The sequence below is a fragment of the Lasioglossum baleicum genome, chromosome 11 (genome assembly GCF_051020765.1).
Source record: "Lasioglossum baleicum chromosome 11, iyLasBale1, whole genome shotgun sequence".
Lineage (NCBI taxonomy): Eukaryota > Metazoa > Arthropoda > Insecta > Hymenoptera > Halictidae > Lasioglossum > Lasioglossum baleicum.
In genome coordinates this window covers 5,268,995-5,286,804 of record NC_134939.1, presented here as the reverse complement: position 1 = coordinate 5,286,804, position 17,810 = coordinate 5,268,995, and the positions used below count along the sequence as shown (strand labels likewise).

The following is a 17,810-nucleotide window of genomic DNA, read 5'->3' as shown; positions in this document are numbered from 1 at the left end:
TGAAGAATTTGGCCTTAGAGATAAACGTATAGCTCTCACAACAGATAATGAAGTAGTGAATTCTAAATGCATACAATGTTGAAAACAATGAAGAGTATAAATTCGTTACTCATATACCGTGTATTGCTCACGTTTTAAATATCGTTGTAAAAACTGGTTTGCACGAAATTGAAAATGAATATAAAAAAGTATCTGAACTAGTACATTTCGTAACATTTTCTACAAAGTGAGAACAGATATTTGAGGAATGTTGCAAAGGTCAGAGTTTATCCAATATTCAATTGATTCATGGAGTAATATCGAAGTTGTTGCAAAATACCTCGAGGTTATCAATCAAGCAACTGCTATTTTATCAAAATCGAGATACCCCTGTATATGTTATGTACAAGTAATTGATCAAGTATTATTATTAACTAGTATTATTTATATACATATATGCAAACGCAATTACATGAATATTTGAATAATTTCAGGTATTACTACAACACCTGTCTGTCTTTGAAAATGACACTCTTCTCAAAAAATGTGTTACAGCTATGCAAACGAAGTTAAATAAGTATCTGAGATCGTCTCTTAAATGATTTGAGTGAATTCGCTGTTATCTTATTGTTAGATCATCGCTTACACAACGCTTACTTTATCCAGAGAGGAAATACAATTGCTTCAGAAAAATTGAAGAACTATTTTTACGTTAATTATTGCTCTATAGAAGATACAGCGAAACAAGTACATCAGGAAGTGTCAAAAGAACTTTATACATCAAACAAACCTACTGCTTCTTCATTTTCTAACATTTATAAAAAATCAGAAATAAATAATTCCAATGAAATTGATACATACAGGGTGTTCCAGCTAACTTGACCACCTTTGTTTCGTAGACGAATTGTCGCCGGGCTGAATCAAGTGTAGTGGGACTTGATTCCCCAAAGGATAGCCGTTCTATCCTTGAAAAAGGACCGGAGTGAATGGGTGCCAAGAATATTAGCAAATCCTTCGTTTGAAGGGCAGTTAACTGGTACAATAATCGGCGTGAAAATGCACGCGCGAGCGAAACTGACCACGAGATGATTGTTGGACGGACCGTTGAAAGAAAAAAACATGTGACAATGTAACGGCGATCGAGTTGAGTTCGAAAATTGTGTTCGACTGGCTAAAGGTTCCCTGTCGACTTTCTTTTTATTATCGCAGGGTATCGATTTGATGATCGATCGATCATGCTTTGATATTGATCGTTCGCCGTCACGATTACGTTATAGCTGAGCGACGCATGCGTGACTTGGCACCGCGTCGTTATTGGCCGACTCGTACCAAGCAGCACACGCGCCCGGGTATTTTGATTCCGAAACATACCGCCCGCCTCGGATCTGTTGATCCGATGACCTTACGATCATTGACAGAATTCGGCATGCAGCGCGAGGATGTGGCTGCCGCGTCTAACGCATTTAAACTTAACCTACTATATACCCGGTTAACAATATCTTAATCTACTATATACAATACATGTTGCCTATATACTACGATATACAATCATGGCTAGTGACCGCCCGCCATGAGGCCTACGAGGACCCGTCTGAATTCTCTTGGTTGTCGCCCGCCAAGGCATTCAGTTCTGCTTCCGCAGGATTTATGTCGACCGGGAGAAAGCATAATTGAGTGATCGGTCGCTTATACTCTCCGTGAGCCGTTCTGACGGTAACGACACGCGAGACACCATCGTGGCCGGGATGGCAACGCAATATGCGACCTAAGTACCATTTACTGGGTGGCGCGAGCGAATTTTTTAAGAGGACTATCCGCCCGGGTTTCGCGAGATTTGTGGAAACGCGCCACTTCGGTCGTTGTTGGAGGCTGTGTAAATAGACTGTTGACCACGCTCGCCAAAAACTTTCCGACAACTGGCGCAAGAGTTGCCATCGTGACAATCGATTTTCTCGGACATCCAACAACGTCGGAGCGGGAACCGCATTGAGCGCACATCCGATTAAAAGGTGACCCGGCGTAATGGCCGAATAGTCATCGACATGATCGGACGCGGGAGCGAAGGGGCGCGAATTTAAACACGCTTCGATTTTCGTGGCAACAAAGTGATTTTCGTACTCCTTTTCCGCGGGAGTAAGGTGTGTTTGTGCGGGGAACTCTTCAATCTCCCAAGATTCACGCAACGCGATGTCTAGTGCATCGGAGGTTATGGTGTGGAGTGTGTGGACCTCGCGAAGTGGTTGCGAGGGTGAATTAGGAAGGGGACCGGATAGGATCCAACCAAGAGTGGTGTTCTGCGGTACCGGTTGATTGGAATCGCCCTTCCTCACACCGTCGAGTAATAGCGATCCGTACACGTCAGCTCCAATAATCATTTCGATCGGGTCTTGACTAAAAGGTGTGTCGTCCGCAAGATCGAGACCCTGAATGTGCTCTAAATTGAAATTACCGGTGACGCGATGTGGCAGGTAATTCGACAAAGATTTAACGATCAATGCGTTAGTGGAATATGCGAAATCTGTTCTGCGGGTGGATGCGATTGTCAAGGTTATCACCGCTGTACACCGTGTCTCGCCATCACCGACGCCGGTGATTGAGATGGAAACGCGAGATCGCGGAGTTCGCAGCCGCTGAGCGAGATTTTCGGTAATTATCGATATGACGGATCCTTGATCGAGGAGAGCGCGAACGCGTTGCGTACGATTCGAACTGGAATGTACGTCGATTCGAACGGTTGCGAGAAGAATATGAGCCGAAAGTGAGGTCGTTTGTAACACGGAATGCGATGGTATCCGAATAGCGTTTGCATTCGACGTGGTACTCGCGAGACATGCCTCGCGCTCTGTTTCCGAATTCGCCGCGTTGTCAAAGTGAAGCAAGTTTCGAAGTTCCGAAGCTTCGATGTCTTCCAAGTGCTCGAAATTTCAGTCTTCTAAACGTATGAAGTTGTAACTTATGAGTACCATACCATGTCACGATTTTTGATAAATAAAAATATTAACTTTCAGTCACCGGTGACTGACACTGAACTTTCCGTTTTGATTTTTCGTAATTAAATTAAATTTAAAAGAGTGCATTCCATTAATAAATTTCGGGATCATATCACGAATGTACTTAAAAAATAATACTTTGCAAACAAAATTTTAATGAGTTTTATTAAATTCGGTGAAATCGGATATTGCGGACTAAATGAAAAGAAAGGCAAGACAGGCTTGGCGCCTGACAAAACTCACGTATTCGGTAGGACTGTAACTTTCCTTCGGAACTTCGTAGTTTCTGAAATCGAAGCTTTGAAGCTTCGAAATCTTCGACCTTCGAAGGAAAGTTACAGCCCTAGTCTGTTTACGTGCTTTTATGTTTTTTTCCGGTGATTTCTTTTTTTAATCAACGATTGACGATTAATTTCATCAATCGATTGGATCAATCGTCGATTTATCAATTATTACCTTTTTTAATCGGACACATTAATCAATCAATCTTGATTAAAATTTTAATCGATTAATGTCCAAGTCTGGTGTGTATCAATACGAATACTAACCCATGAACGATGCTTATTATCTTTTACGGACCCACAGATTGAAACATTTGGGGCCCGTTCAGACACGGCGGAATCCGCGCGTTTTCGACCGCGCGATTTGAACCGCGTGGATGTATTCGTTGACACATGTCCGCGCCAAGGGACAATCAAAAACAAAAATCGCGCGGTCGAAAACGCGCGAACCTTATTTCATTAGCGTCTACGTATTCGTTCACACGTGACCGCGCGGTCCAAAGATCCACGCAGCTGAATATAAAGTACAATACATACTATTAAATCGCATTATTGCTTGCTCTAACATATTTTATAACAATATAGATTTTTTTAATGGCACGTTACAGGCATCCAAAACAAAATTGCGCAATACTATATGTTAATCGTACCTGTATTTGTTTAGTTTCGCACGGTCCATTTTTATGTAAATTTTAGTTAAGACTTAGGCTAAGATTTTATGTCAAGATTTTTGTCATATCTTCTTTTTGTTATATCAGTTATACTGTCAAAACTGTACACATTTGTATAAAAGGACGTCGGTCCGTATATAATAATAATAATAATAATAATAATAATAACTATAAAGCACAATTAATGTGTAAACTCGAATTTGTTGAAATTGTGCCATGCGGCGTTTTTCCTTATAACCACAGATATGTAGAATGAGTTTCGAAAAGTTGTCTTATTGATAGTCAACGATTAGTCAAATCGAGTTTTCGCTTATGCCTTCATTCTGCGCATCAGAAGATTAATGTCTCAATCACGGTTTTGTCGAAGTTCTTCAATACTTCAACTAGTCGAGTTCGACAGATTATTACATACAGTAAGGCTGCCATCACAAGTTCGACGCGCGACGTTTTGTTTCTTTTCCGCACGCTCGAAAAAAGATAAAGATACAGATACGTCGGAAGTCGACCGAATCATTCGATATCGGAGCCGGTGTGATTAGGGTCTAAGTATGTTTACAGTTTTGAATAATCTTGAGGAGCATTCAGATGATCAGTATCGTCATTACTGCCGAACGTTCACGGAACAAAACATATTTTAAAGATATTGGATACTGATGAAAATTTAATTAACCCTTTAGCACTCTGAAATATTTTTCAATTTTCTTACCAACAACTCCCTACTATTTTACGTGTTTCATTTGATTGTTACTTCAAAGGACAGTTTCTTAACTCCTACTTATTTCAAACAATTTGGTTTACTAATTGTATTAAATGTAGCTCTAAAACTTTGTTGTAATTTATATTTGTTTTTAAGTAAAAAATACAACTTAAATAAGTAAAGGACCAAATACATATAAAAACACGTTTTATTTACATTTTCTTTTTACCGGTGTCGAAGCAATAGAGTGCAAAGGATTGAAAATACTTTAACTTCACATATTTTACAGATAGAAGCCAATTCATCATTATTATCAATGGAAACAAATTCTATTCGCGTGATATGATAAAAATAACTCGAAACTGAATGTATTGTTAATGACATTGAATGTATGGAGGAAAACTATAACATGGATCGTTTATTTTATGTAAAATATTAATTTAGTGTAAATGATTAATTTAGTGTAAACTTTTAATTTATAACTAGTTAATATTTAATATCTTAAAAAATGTCTAAGCTTTGTTCAATTTAAAATTGGCCAATATTAGAAATTGCGTAGCGATTGATTATGAAAGTGGTGTAAGTCCGATTTCCATGGACATTCTAGGTGGCGGGGTTACGTGGTTACATTTGTTTTATTTTACGTGTCGAAGATAAGCTTACTTATTTTATTTTCTAAACAATGCAGACAAAATGATAAATGCAATTTTACACGAAATGAAACGAGAGAATTTCGTTTCAACAAAAAATCTACGAAACGCAATTCAAAAACGGGTAAGAAAAAATACTAACGGAGAAAAGGTAAACTGGCTGAAAATATGTTGGATAAGGTTTTGCAAAAGTGCACCGTATACTATTTTACTACGTTTTTTTTATATACAACATCGCTGGAGAGGACACAGAATTTAAGACGTTAGATTTATCACCTACATGTCGGGGAAGACCGCCAAAATTTGAAGGAATCGCCCTGGCGCCTTTGTATAATGATGCCAGACCTATTACATACGAAAAATATAAGTATATAGAACAGTTATTACCTTATACAGTAAAAGCTCCATCGTTGTCCTGAATCGTGGGCATGATCGTTGTCCAGTGCTTACCCACTCCAGTGCTTGTCAACGCCGAGTCGGTCCGCAGGGCAGCGACGATTGATGTCGGCTCGGGTATATCGGTGTGAACACCACACATTGACTCGAGTGAATCGAGTACTCAAACTTCTTAATTTCCATTATTCCTTTATGGGACTTTCACTAGCTTATTTCTGGCATTTCTCTGATTAAAATGATACCAAACACGATATAATTTCAACTGTATTTAGTGGTTTACCACCCTTTCTTAAATGTTCTCCCACCCGTAGTCGAACACCCGTATTAGAGACTCAGTCTATTGCTACACGCTATACATATATGTATATTTCTATACCTCATTTGTGCTGCGACAGTCGATGGATGAAGATATTGGGATTATTTTCCACAAATGCTCACGACAATATATGTAGATTCAGTGTTGCCAGGCCGGAGAAAATTGAGTGTGAGAAAAGTTCCTCTCTCCATCTTTCCCTCTCCCTCCCCCCTCTCTCTCTATGTGTGTGTGTGTGTGTGTGTGTGTTTGTGTCACTACCGATGCAATATGCATGTTTGAATATTTGATGCACATATTTTACCCGCATGAACATCCGCACTTTAGTCATAAATTGTGACTAATGACACAATTGTCATTATTAATTGTCAATTAATTGTCAAATGTATTACCATTACAACATGCCGCATCGACCTTTTATTCATTATATGTATACAATCAGTTGTCATGGTATAAATTTAGCATTATTTGTGTGCATTTTGATTAGTTTTTGAATAGTTGAAAATTAGTTTTTTCAAAAGTTCAAACGTTTTTCTTTGCGACAATACATTTTACGGAGTTATGCTTGATATTCGTTCGCAGTATTGCATAAATAGCACGTTTTAAGCGCCAAAGTAGTTGATAAATCATTGACCGAATGAAGAAATAATTCTAAACATTTTGGTAAAAGTTCACATGTGGTCGAGGTGGTTTAACCAGCTTCTGTGCTGACCTTTTGGACGTTCAAGTATATTCCTCCTAGTGCCGTGGTGGTGAGTCCCTTTGGGTCCATAACCACTGGTGTACTAGGTGTCTTGTCGCAAGGTGTCACCTGATATTTGCTCAAGAATTGCACCAGTCCAAGCTTCGATTGCATAAGACCCAATCGTTGTCCTAAAAGACAGCACATTGTCAGAGAAAATAACTGTTAGTATAATAATCTTTTATAAAAGAAGAATACAAATTTTATGTCTCTTGTGTCCTGCAATCAATGCGAGCATTTTTTATTTTGCATAAAGATTCGCAGTCTATTTATAACTAACTATGTACTATAGTACAGTCAGTATTAATAGGGGTAACAAGTCAGGGTTCTTAAGGAGGTAGACTCGTTTCCAAGATTGCAAGGGTGTAGGATGCGCCTTTCTCATTTCTCGATAATGCAAAGACGGGGGTTTCCAGAAGTCAAACATGCTAGATGAAAGATCAATCTAGACCGCGATTGCCCTCAGAATTTGCACAATTCGGAAGCATAAAGCTGCGTGTAAACGCCCGCTAAGAATTTGTCTAATGACCACCTTCCAACTTGGAAGGACGAAAAATAAGCAAAGTACTATGAAGGACTATATTTACACTATAAACAAGAGTTGAGAGCGAGACTGTTACAATTGGTACTGGTTATAAAAAAAGATCTAAGGTGTAAACTGAAGGAGTCCACGGTGCAGTCGGACTGGAGGACCAAGAGTTCGCAAACTTAAGGGTGATATTTACGAAGTACACCCCTAAACGGAGGGTTTCTGATACAGTGACTGAATCGGTAAAATATCAGTAAAACATTGACTAAAAATTGAGAAACACACTAGCGCTCCTAGCTAAAAATGCCATGGAACTGATACTTGTGCCGAAACCCTCCGTTTAGGGGTGTACTTCGTAAATATCAAACTGTGTGTTTAAACACGTATAGTTTAACATAATAAAGGTTGCATTGAGATTGTATATGTCTCTGAATATGCGGATGTATACTTCTTTTTCTATAAGAACCCTAAATCTCTCGATATTTAAGAAAATGTATGTGTCTCGACAGTGGCAGCACTGTCGCACCGCCCAATATTTGTCGAACTCCGCTACATGCTGCCGAATAATAAAAATTACGCCTCGAAAACGCAAAAGTAGGCCATTTTAGAAATCATCCGCAATTGGTGGGTCTTTTATCTAGCGATTGTGACAACGTAGGGGCCTCAAATGTGCATTAGCGACACGTAGTTTGTTATTTACGGAACCCTTGCAACCTCGTGTACGTATACAGTATTCAGTGGTGTGTGAGGGCGCCACCACACTCTCGCTTGACCAAGGTCAACTAAGGACCCACACTCTTAAGCTCAAAAAAATAGCGTCCCTATACGATCGATGCAAATGAACGTCCCCGAGGCTTTTGCGTCGACGGACGATTTACTGTACCAATATAATAAAAATTACTAACCGATACAAATGTGTGGACCCTCGCCGAAGGGGAAGTAGGTGAACGATGGCCTGTTCTTTTTATTCTCATCGCTAAATCTCATGGGATCATATTTTTCTGGATCAGGGAAGTATTCCGGATCATAATGCATTCCTATCATTGAAATGTAGACCGGAGTGCCTTTCTCCAGCACCAAATCAGAATTAGGAATCTTGTAGTCGGCTGCAGCTACTCGATCCAGGAATCCCAGAGGTGGATACTTGCGGAGAGTTTCTGCGACAACCATATCAAGATATGGCAGTGTCATGATCTGTAATCAAGCCACGTTTTACTCGCACGTGCACCGTGCATAGAGTCGTTAAGGAGGGATTCTGGTTGTTCATTTTCAAAAAATCGATTTTTGAAGTGACAACTTCTTTAGCCGCATCGCGTACACAATTGCTGGGCAGTGAATGAGTCTGATCCGTCACGCTCCGAAGTGAAACGTTATTCGGGTAATCTCGGGGGAGTCGAATTTAGTCAATCGAGCGAGAAACAAACAGGTGTGCAATCGTCAGACAAGTTTTCACTTCGGTCATGCGGTTTTATGCGCACACTATTGGTCTGTTCTTTTCAATTATGTTTTCTTTAAGTGTAAGTCCTGTAGAATATGTGCGCAAACGGATTCCTTCGAATTCGCGAAAATCACATAGTTATAGGCGTTTAAAAGTTGAATGGTTGAATTTGTTATGTAACATCTCTCTAGTAAGTGTACTAACAATTACTCACCAAGCACGCATTTTACGTGGAAGATTGCATAATTTTGATTACTGCTGCGAGTCAGATCTATTTTTCTAATTAACACAGTGATACGTGCATTTTATTTTGCATACCATGTCGTACGTAATTTTTCCACCGCTTTTGTCCAATGCCTCGTGGATCTCCTTCCTCAAAGTCTTCTGCACGTCCATGTTCAATGCGAGTTCGAAAAGGGTGAACGACATTGTAGTGGATGAAGTTTCGAAACCACCGGTGAAGAAGACGGCTGCCTGTGCCACTAGATCGTCGCCGCTGAATTCTGTAACGCGAATCAATCGAAATTACACATTGTCATTGACGTCATACTTGACGTAGTTTGTTTAGACTTCGAAATGATCAGCTACTGTGAAGAGAAAACATAAGCTAATGGAGCCATTTTTTTTTTAAAAGGCATTATATTTATGTATTTATTTTTAGTTTTATTAATTTTATTTATTTTATTAGGTATTTATGTATTTAATTATTAGACTGCGGATCCCTATGCATTTATAGCAAAAATACAGTAAATGAAATTCAAAATAGTTGGAAAATTTAAAAGATCTATTAAAATCATTAAGGGAAGAAATAACATTCAATTTAGTTTCTATCTCTTGCAATCGATGCAGACAATTTTTATTTTGCATAAAGATCCCCCCGCACTCTATTGATTATTGTATATTTATTAAACCCCAAAAAACCCAAGAGGCATACGATTTAAAACTTAATGTAACTAATAAATTAAATGTAACAGAATTTACATATTAATCGATTCTCAAGTTCAAGGTCACGTAAAATTTTGTGTTCCTTGGAATGTTGCTCGTTAAATCTTTTCTAGAAAGTGTTGCAATTATTTATAAATAATTATATACGTAATATATGTGATAATAATTATGTATAAATTATTTTAGAACATTTGTCAAAATGGGTTCTACATATACGAGACACATAAACAAACTTTATACAGTGAATTATATTATTAACTGCTTGAAACTGTGAATCATGTTAAATATTACAAATAAAGAGCATATTCAGAAAATCCATTTAATTGTAATAATTATTTTGGTATAAAGTAAAGGTTAGTAAAGTATTGAGAAAACGACTTACTAAATCCGCCAAGGTCACCCTCGCTCTCATGCTTTTCCTTCAGTTCGATTAGAAGGTCGATGAGATCGTTCCGTTTCTCTCCCGACTGAATTCGTTGATTGATGACATCCCAGAAGACGTTTCGAAGAAATACGCTACTTTCCTTGCCGAAGAATTTAGCGCCGGTGTATTTGGTTAAATACGGCATGAAGAAGATGATGAGGAACTCCAAGCCACGTAACATGTCGTAGCCGAAAATTTTTCTGCCAGTTTCGCGGAATGGTGCTTTCGGATCATGCAACGAATTCGCTTTCAAACCAAACGCGGTGCTACCAACCATGTCCGTCATCACGTTTGCGCAAATATCTTTAAATTCCAGCACCTTTCCGGTACCTGAAACAGATACAAGTACTTGTGAATAATCTTTATGATAGACTTCGGCTAAACTTCACCTTATGGGACCAAAAGTTTTAGGCTGTTTAAATATAATCCTGTAAATTTGGACGAGAAAAATCCGAAAATCCAAGTTGAATGTTAGCAATTCTTTGGTTCAAAAGTTATGCATGTTTAAATATGAGCGATTTTAAGCGTTTTTGGCAGATAAGGGCGCTGCCATGTTAGTATATACGTTACGCGTCACCTAACAAGCAGAGATGACACCACAAGCACGCGGTTGTAGCGGATGTCGATAACGTAGAATTCTATTTTGTCAACTTGTCGATAATGTGATTTCCGATTTTATCACGGATATCAGTTTTCCATTGTACCGACAACATTAATATTGACCGATTGTAAATTTTGTTAAATAGTATGAACACACCGTAAATATTCATTAGTTCGTTTATCGTTTGTAATCAGCGAATTTCTTCTGTAAAATTAGATCTGTATAAACCCTCAAGGAAGTTACATTACAAAATTGAGAGTTCAAAATATCGCATTTGTAAATGTACAAATTATTCCAATTCTTAAAAGTTAAATACCTGAAGTTAACGGTGTTATAAGTGTGACGATAAATATTTGTTAGCTGTGGTGGTCCGCTTATTAGACGACGCACCACACTGACTACATTCCAGGCGCCCTTATGTACCATAAACGCTTGAAATCGATCAACTATGAACACACATAACTTTTGAACCAGTGAATTCCTAACGTTAAAACATGTCTATCAAAATAGATACTTTCGGCGCTACCGTTTCGATCAATTACTAATATATCAAGACCAAATATGATCAAATTCATTGCTTATTATTGAAATTTATATTTATATATGTATTTTTTTGTTTAGAAGCAAATTTCCATCTTTGATAAAGGTTCAAAACGGAACCGAAACGTCAGGAAAGAAGTAAAAATTTTTTGCAAAATTGCTATATTAGTAATTGATCGAAACGCCAAAAGCATCTATAAATTTGATAGTCAACATTTACGATCGATAATTGGAATTAGGTTAAAACTTGTATTTTGGGAATTTTCTCGTCAAAGTCCACAGAATTGTACAAAAAATTGCAAAATGTTTGGTCCCGTTCAGTGAAGTTTAACCTAGACTTCGGGCTGGATATTATTTGCTTAATCCCTAACATTAAAAGAATATATTAGAGACGTCATGGGTTCCAAGCTCTTATATGCTCAGTGTATACTAACCCAAAGTTTGTTTCTCCATATATTGATCTAGATCGTCTGCGACAAGAAGCATCAGGTCGAACATTTTCTTCAGCTTTCCGGACGTGAAGATTGGCGTCAGCTTCGCTCTGAGTATCTTCCAGCCAGGATTTTTCATCATGAAGACGTTAGCGTATCCAAGTCGATCGGTCACATCTGGCGAAGCGTATCTATCGTTGAACACGTTGAAGTCCTTCACCAACACGTGCTTCACAAGTTCTGGATCTCGTATCAACAAGAAAGGTTTATCGAAAATATAGAATCCCATGTAAGGTAATCCTTTGGCATGGTCGTACAGGTCCTTCACGAATTGCGACGGTGGTGTTTTAAGTAAGAAGCACTTTGTGAAATTTCCAATGAATGGGGTTGGCGAGATTTCCATGATGCCTTTGTTCGCCCAGTATTTAAATTTTCGGGTCGCGTATACATATGCAGCGACGATAAGCGACGCGAAAAATAAGAGGCCGTCGAGGCCCCAGTATGGTGTGAGAAGTGCCATTTTCGGGTAATCTGAAAGAATGAGAACAATTATTGCCGGTGTAAGTTTTAAAAACTAGTGTCACGTGCAGCGGTTCAGCCGTTAATAATAATTGATAAAATCAATCATGTATAATTCATGACATATATTTTCTGAATTTCTTTTTATATTTGCTCTAATAATGATGTACGAAAAATAAAATATGAAATATTATAATTGAAAATTAATGTCTAACTATCGTATATTATACCATATTGCGTGCGATAGAATTAAGACAACTCATATATTTTGTATTTAAATCATCATTGAACGAATTAAAAATGTAGCGAAATTTATATTTTATTAAATGATTGAGTCATTTTCAAATATAAATTGTGAGCGAATATTCTTTGAAGTCTGTTCCTCACTGAAGACTGCGAAGTTTTTTCAGAAGAATCGATGAGCGATGGATTGTTCCTCGATCTATGAGATGCGCAGAGTAATATGATCAAGCCAAAAGGAGGATAAAGGTGAAATGTACACGATTAAGAAGAGATTGACTAAGAAGAAATCGATTAAAAGGAATTGGTGATGTCGCCACCTTATGAATATTAAGCCTAGAACAATGTATTGACTAATCTATAAAAGGGATGGCTCCTCATCAGGAGCTCAGTACACAATATACAGTTAACAGTTCAGTCTACATTAAAATTTCATCAGATATTCAGCTCAATCAATAGTCAAAAATTATTTATTGAATCAGTGAGTTTGTTTTTTTGTGTGTTGTTGTTGTTCAAAGTGAAATTGATCAGTAAAAAGTGAAAAGTTTAATGGGGCGTGTTAACCTGCCGGAGCACCAACAAATTCCAACATCATTCAATCCAGCGCAGAAGCACTGTTCAAACGAAAGGCGAAATCTACCTAGCGGTAATTACTAACAAATTATAATAAGATTTCTATACCATTATGTATCCCCGAAATTTGGTGCTTAGAATATACTTTTGTTTATTTCTATTCGAATCAAAATATCAAATCATTTTTAAAGAATTTACCCAACTTCGATTTCTACGTTCCAATTCCATGATCAGTCACTTAGAATTTAAGAAATCCTCAATCTCCCGAACCGAAGCCGGTGAATGCAGGTAGGTTCAAAACTGCGTTTTATCTTCAATTAAAATCTTTCAAATTAAACTTCAATTAAACTTCAAATCTTTAATACGTCCAACTTAGGACGTAACACTAGCAAGACTAAAGACAATATATAGGGTGTAAAGAAATTATATGCCGCGGCTACCATAGGATGATTATACGTCTTCGATTTGGTTAAAATTGAACTAAGGAAAGTGTCGCAAAATTGTCCTTGACCTCGCATATTAAGTCAATGGTCATTAGATCAACAATTTTTTACTAATTGCATCGTATTTTACTCGGCGCGAAGGCCAAAAGTGCAAATGGTCCGAATTGCACTTTTACCTTCGTGACGAGTAAAATACTCGTCATTTAGTAAAAATTTATTGACCTTTTATTCAAATCTTAATATTCAAGGTCAAGGTCAATTTTGCGGCACCTTTCTTAGTTCAATTTTAACCAAGTCGACGGTGTAGAATCATCCTATGGTAACCGCGACGTATAATTTCTTTACACGCTGTACAATAATGTCCCATTCTAAGTCCGGCGGAGGAAACATGTCACTTCGCCTACCCATTCCACTGGGGGGCATATCCACGGGAGGCCAACAAGTCTGATATATCGGTATGAACTACTACTAATCTTACAAAACTTCTTTATTTTTCATTACTTTTTATGAGACATCCGGCAACTTATTTGTGGCATTTTTTTTTTATTAACATGTCACTAAACACGATATAATTTCAACTGTATTTAGTGGTTTAACCCCTTGGCTACCATGGACGAGATATTTCGCGATTCAAAGTTGTTCGTGCAACGCCACAGACGAGATATCCCGCGAAATAATGCCATTCGTACGACGACACGGACGAGATACATCGCGATCCGATAGCATTTCTACGATGCCACGAACGTTGTATCTCGTCAGATTTTCACTACTGATCACACACACACTTAAAATCAGATTAACTTTTTTATGAATGAATCAAACGTAGTGTTGTCAAAATGAGCTCCGAGTCCTGAGCTTTGAAGGCTCGACTCGCGACTTCAGCTGTTTTGACAGTGAGCTGTGAGAACTGAAGTCCTCCACGTTTGAGCTTGAACCTCGAAGACTCGAGTCTTCTGTATTGTCAGGATGTGTTCGAATATTCCGATGTAATATGTATACACAGCCTAGATGCAGCTGTGACTAATATCATGACATAAGCGGATGTTTCAGTACAAATCTCTCTTCTAGTTAGTTTCAATCGAAACATTGAAGAAGAATCTCGAGAAGTGTGTCGATCCTTTCTTGGAAAGTAATAATGGCGGAAGAAATTGACAGTTTATTTAGTGAAAACTCGTCGGATACCGAAATAGAAAATAAAGCATTAACACAAACTCGTAGAAAGTGTAGGAAGTGGGATAGTTTTGAACAAAAAGACACAAATAGATTCCGCTGTCGTAGATGTGATCATACTTTCTCTTCTAAAACATCTCATACTATTTTGCAAAAACATTATAAGACGTACAAAGGAATAATATTACAAAGAAAACAAAAAAGTACTGGAAGATTGGAGACTAAAAAGGATCGTCAGAAATTATTAATACACTTCATAATTCGTGAAATCCACTCAATACGAATAGTAGGAGAAAATGCGTAAATTACACTTGACAGGGCACTGAAACCTGATTATAAACTCCCTAACAGGTGTAGTATATGTCAAATGATTGATTGAGTACATTCAATGAAAAAAAGAACGAAATTATTCAACATGTAAAAGAATTGGAATATAAAGTTTCCTTAATATTTGAGTTTTGGACGTCAGTAATAAATAAACCATAATACTTGATATTATTCCTTATATTCACAAAGCCGAAGATATTGTATAGAAGATTAAATCTGTTCTTGAAGAATTTGGCCTTAGAGATAAACGTATAGCTCTCACAACAGATAATGAAGTAGTGAATTCTAAATGCATACAATGTTGAAAACAATGAAGAGTATAAATTCGTTACTCATATACCGTGTATTGCTCACGTTTTAAATATCGTTGTAAAAACTGGTTTGCACGAAATTGAAAATGAATGTAAAAAAGTATCTGAACTAGTACATTTCGTAACATTTTCTGCAAAGTGAGAACAGATATTTGAGGAATGTTGCAAAGGTCAGAGTTTATCCAATATTCAATTGATTCATGGAGTAATATCGAAGTTGTTGCAAAATACCTCGAGGTTATCAATCAAGCAACTGCTATTTTATCAAAATCGAGATACCCCAGTATATGTTATGTACAAGTAATTGATCAAGTATTATTATTAACTAGTATTATTTATATACATATATGCAAACGCAATTACATGAATATTTGAATAATTTCAGGTATTACTACAACACCTGTCTGTCTTTGAAAATGACACTCTTCTCAAAAAATGTGTTACAGCTATGCAAACGAAGTTAAATAAGTATCTGAGATCGTCTCTTGAATGATTTGAGTGAATTCGCTGTTATCTTATTGTTAAATCATCGCTTACACAACGCTTACTTTATCCAGAGAGGAAATACAATTGCTTCAGAAAAATTGAAGAACTATTTTTACTTTAATTATTGCTCTGCAGAAGATACAGCGAAACAAGTACATCAGGAATTGTCAAAAAAGAACTTTATACATCAAACAAACCAACTGCTTCTTCATTTTCTAACATTTATAAAAATTCAGAAATAAATAATTCCAACGAAATTGATGCATATATAAATATGTCGCAAGAATCCGAAGATACAGATCCCCTCGTTTGGTGGAACTCTCGAAAAACATCGTTTCCGCGTTTAAGTCAAGCGGCATTAGATATTTTGTCAATTCCTGCTACAAGTGAACCAAGCGAAGTTTAAGCTTTTTGGTTCGAAAAGCTGGAAATTTAATTACGAGAAAAAGAAACAGGCTAAACCAATCCACAATTCAAGCATTCATGTGTTTAAATTCATGGCTAAACTTTTTAGAAAATAATAATAACATATACATAGAATTGTTGTCTATTTCTTGTTCCTATTGGTCAAGAACGCCGAGAGCTGAGCGTTGAAGCTTTGAGTCTTAGAGATATAACTGTAGCCTTAGAAACTTAGTCTTTAATAGTGAGCTTTGGAGCTTCGAAGACACGAGCTTTATACGACACTAACCAAACCACTTCAATTTATCTTTAAGGCTAGAAGAATTAGTTTAGTAAATGACGTCTAATAAATATAAATATAAAAACAATAGTAAAAATTAATTTTTACAACTTTTTTAGCTGGTTCAATAACCAGACGAAAGAGAGGAATGACATTTTTTTGTTTCACGCTTCGTTTCGAGAAAATCGAGTTTGAAAATGCAGCGAATACACGTGCTATTGCATGGGAATCGTCTGACGAATCCACTGCGGGATGAGTATCATCCCCTGCTCGATTGTACTATCCGTCCGGCCACACAAATGGAAATTTCATTGCATTTCAAAAATTGTAAAAATCGCAATTGTTCACGATTGATTTTCGGCCTTTTTATCACTTTTGGTCGTGTATAATTCGTAAACAAATTAACCAGTTTCATTGAAATTTTTAGTACGTATACATATAATTCAGTACGAGTTTACAAAACACATCTTTGAAATTTTCGTTATTAGCACAGCTAAAAAAGTTGTAAAAATCGATTTTTACTATTGTTTATCACAATTCCGACCAAATGCATTTTTCCAAAAAACTTATTTATTAGACGTCATTTACTAAACTAATTCTTCTAGCCTTACAGAGAATTGACGGAGAGTATATTGCTATGGACAATAGTCCCGATGTCGGACGATTCCTATTTCATTCCAATTGATTTCGAAATTCGATTAAAGTAAGAGATGCTGTTGTGAAATATTTACTATATGTAGTAGTTTCCGGTAATTATCTCCTAAAAAAACACAATATTGGTGCTGAATTGGAGGAGACCGTTGCACGATCACGTATCTTTGACGGCACTTCACTAACTACTGAGGAAACGAGTCGCTTTATTAATTGTACCTACATTCCTAGATATGCAGCCATCCCCTCTTCCAAGAGGTACGGGTTGTGATCACGTACGTGTCACTGTCTATGAGAAGATATATCTTCTGAAACAAATAGATTGCGTGCCACGTTGCAATTAAATAACGGATTGATAATATCTGCAGCAGCTGTATTGAAACTGTACTGGTTTGTTAACTCGCAACCAAAGTTGCTAGTAGGGGACGAAAGTTTAAGGACACTCTAAGAAAGACGATAACTATTTTAATATTGTACTATACGATTTGGACTTTTTTTTGGGAAGCTAGAGTTTACCAAAGGATGTAATAAGAAATTTTTTCAAAAATTGCAATTGATCGGATTTGTTGAAAAAATACTAAAAGTTGCTTTTTCAACTTTTTTATGTGGACCTATATTGAAAATTTAAAAAATACGTTTTGTCGATCTGTGTCAATTATATGTAGACTGCGAATTTTATGCATTTATGACAAAAATGGGTACGCACAATTTAAAACAGTGGAGGTATTGAAAGATTTAAGTCCACTGTTTCTGTACAAGTATTTGTGTTGTTTCGTCACTG

General features: G+C 37.0%; 1 protein-coding gene across 1 annotated transcript in view; it reads right to left on the bottom strand.

The window, feature by feature from the left end:
• LOC143213672 (uncharacterized) overlaps positions 1–17,228 on the bottom strand; it is a 28,476-nt gene extending 11,248 nt beyond the window's left edge. Inside the window, exons 1-7 of the mRNA XM_076433726.1 lie at positions 17,110–17,228; positions 11,631–12,158; positions 10,014–10,385; positions 9,005–9,189; positions 8,154–8,442; positions 6,674–6,850; positions 1,976–2,413 (exon numbers count right to left, since the gene is read on the bottom strand). Of these exons, the coding sequence (XP_076289841.1) occupies positions 1,976–2,413; positions 6,674–6,850; positions 8,154–8,442; positions 9,005–9,189; positions 10,014–10,385; positions 11,631–12,147 (1,978 nt within the window). The 5' untranslated portion in view covers positions 12,148–12,158; positions 17,110–17,228. The remainder of the gene's footprint in view (positions 1–1,975; positions 2,414–6,673; positions 6,851–8,153; positions 8,443–9,004; positions 9,190–10,013; positions 10,386–11,630; positions 12,159–17,109) is intronic.
• Positions 17,229–17,810: the final 582 nt, after the last annotated feature.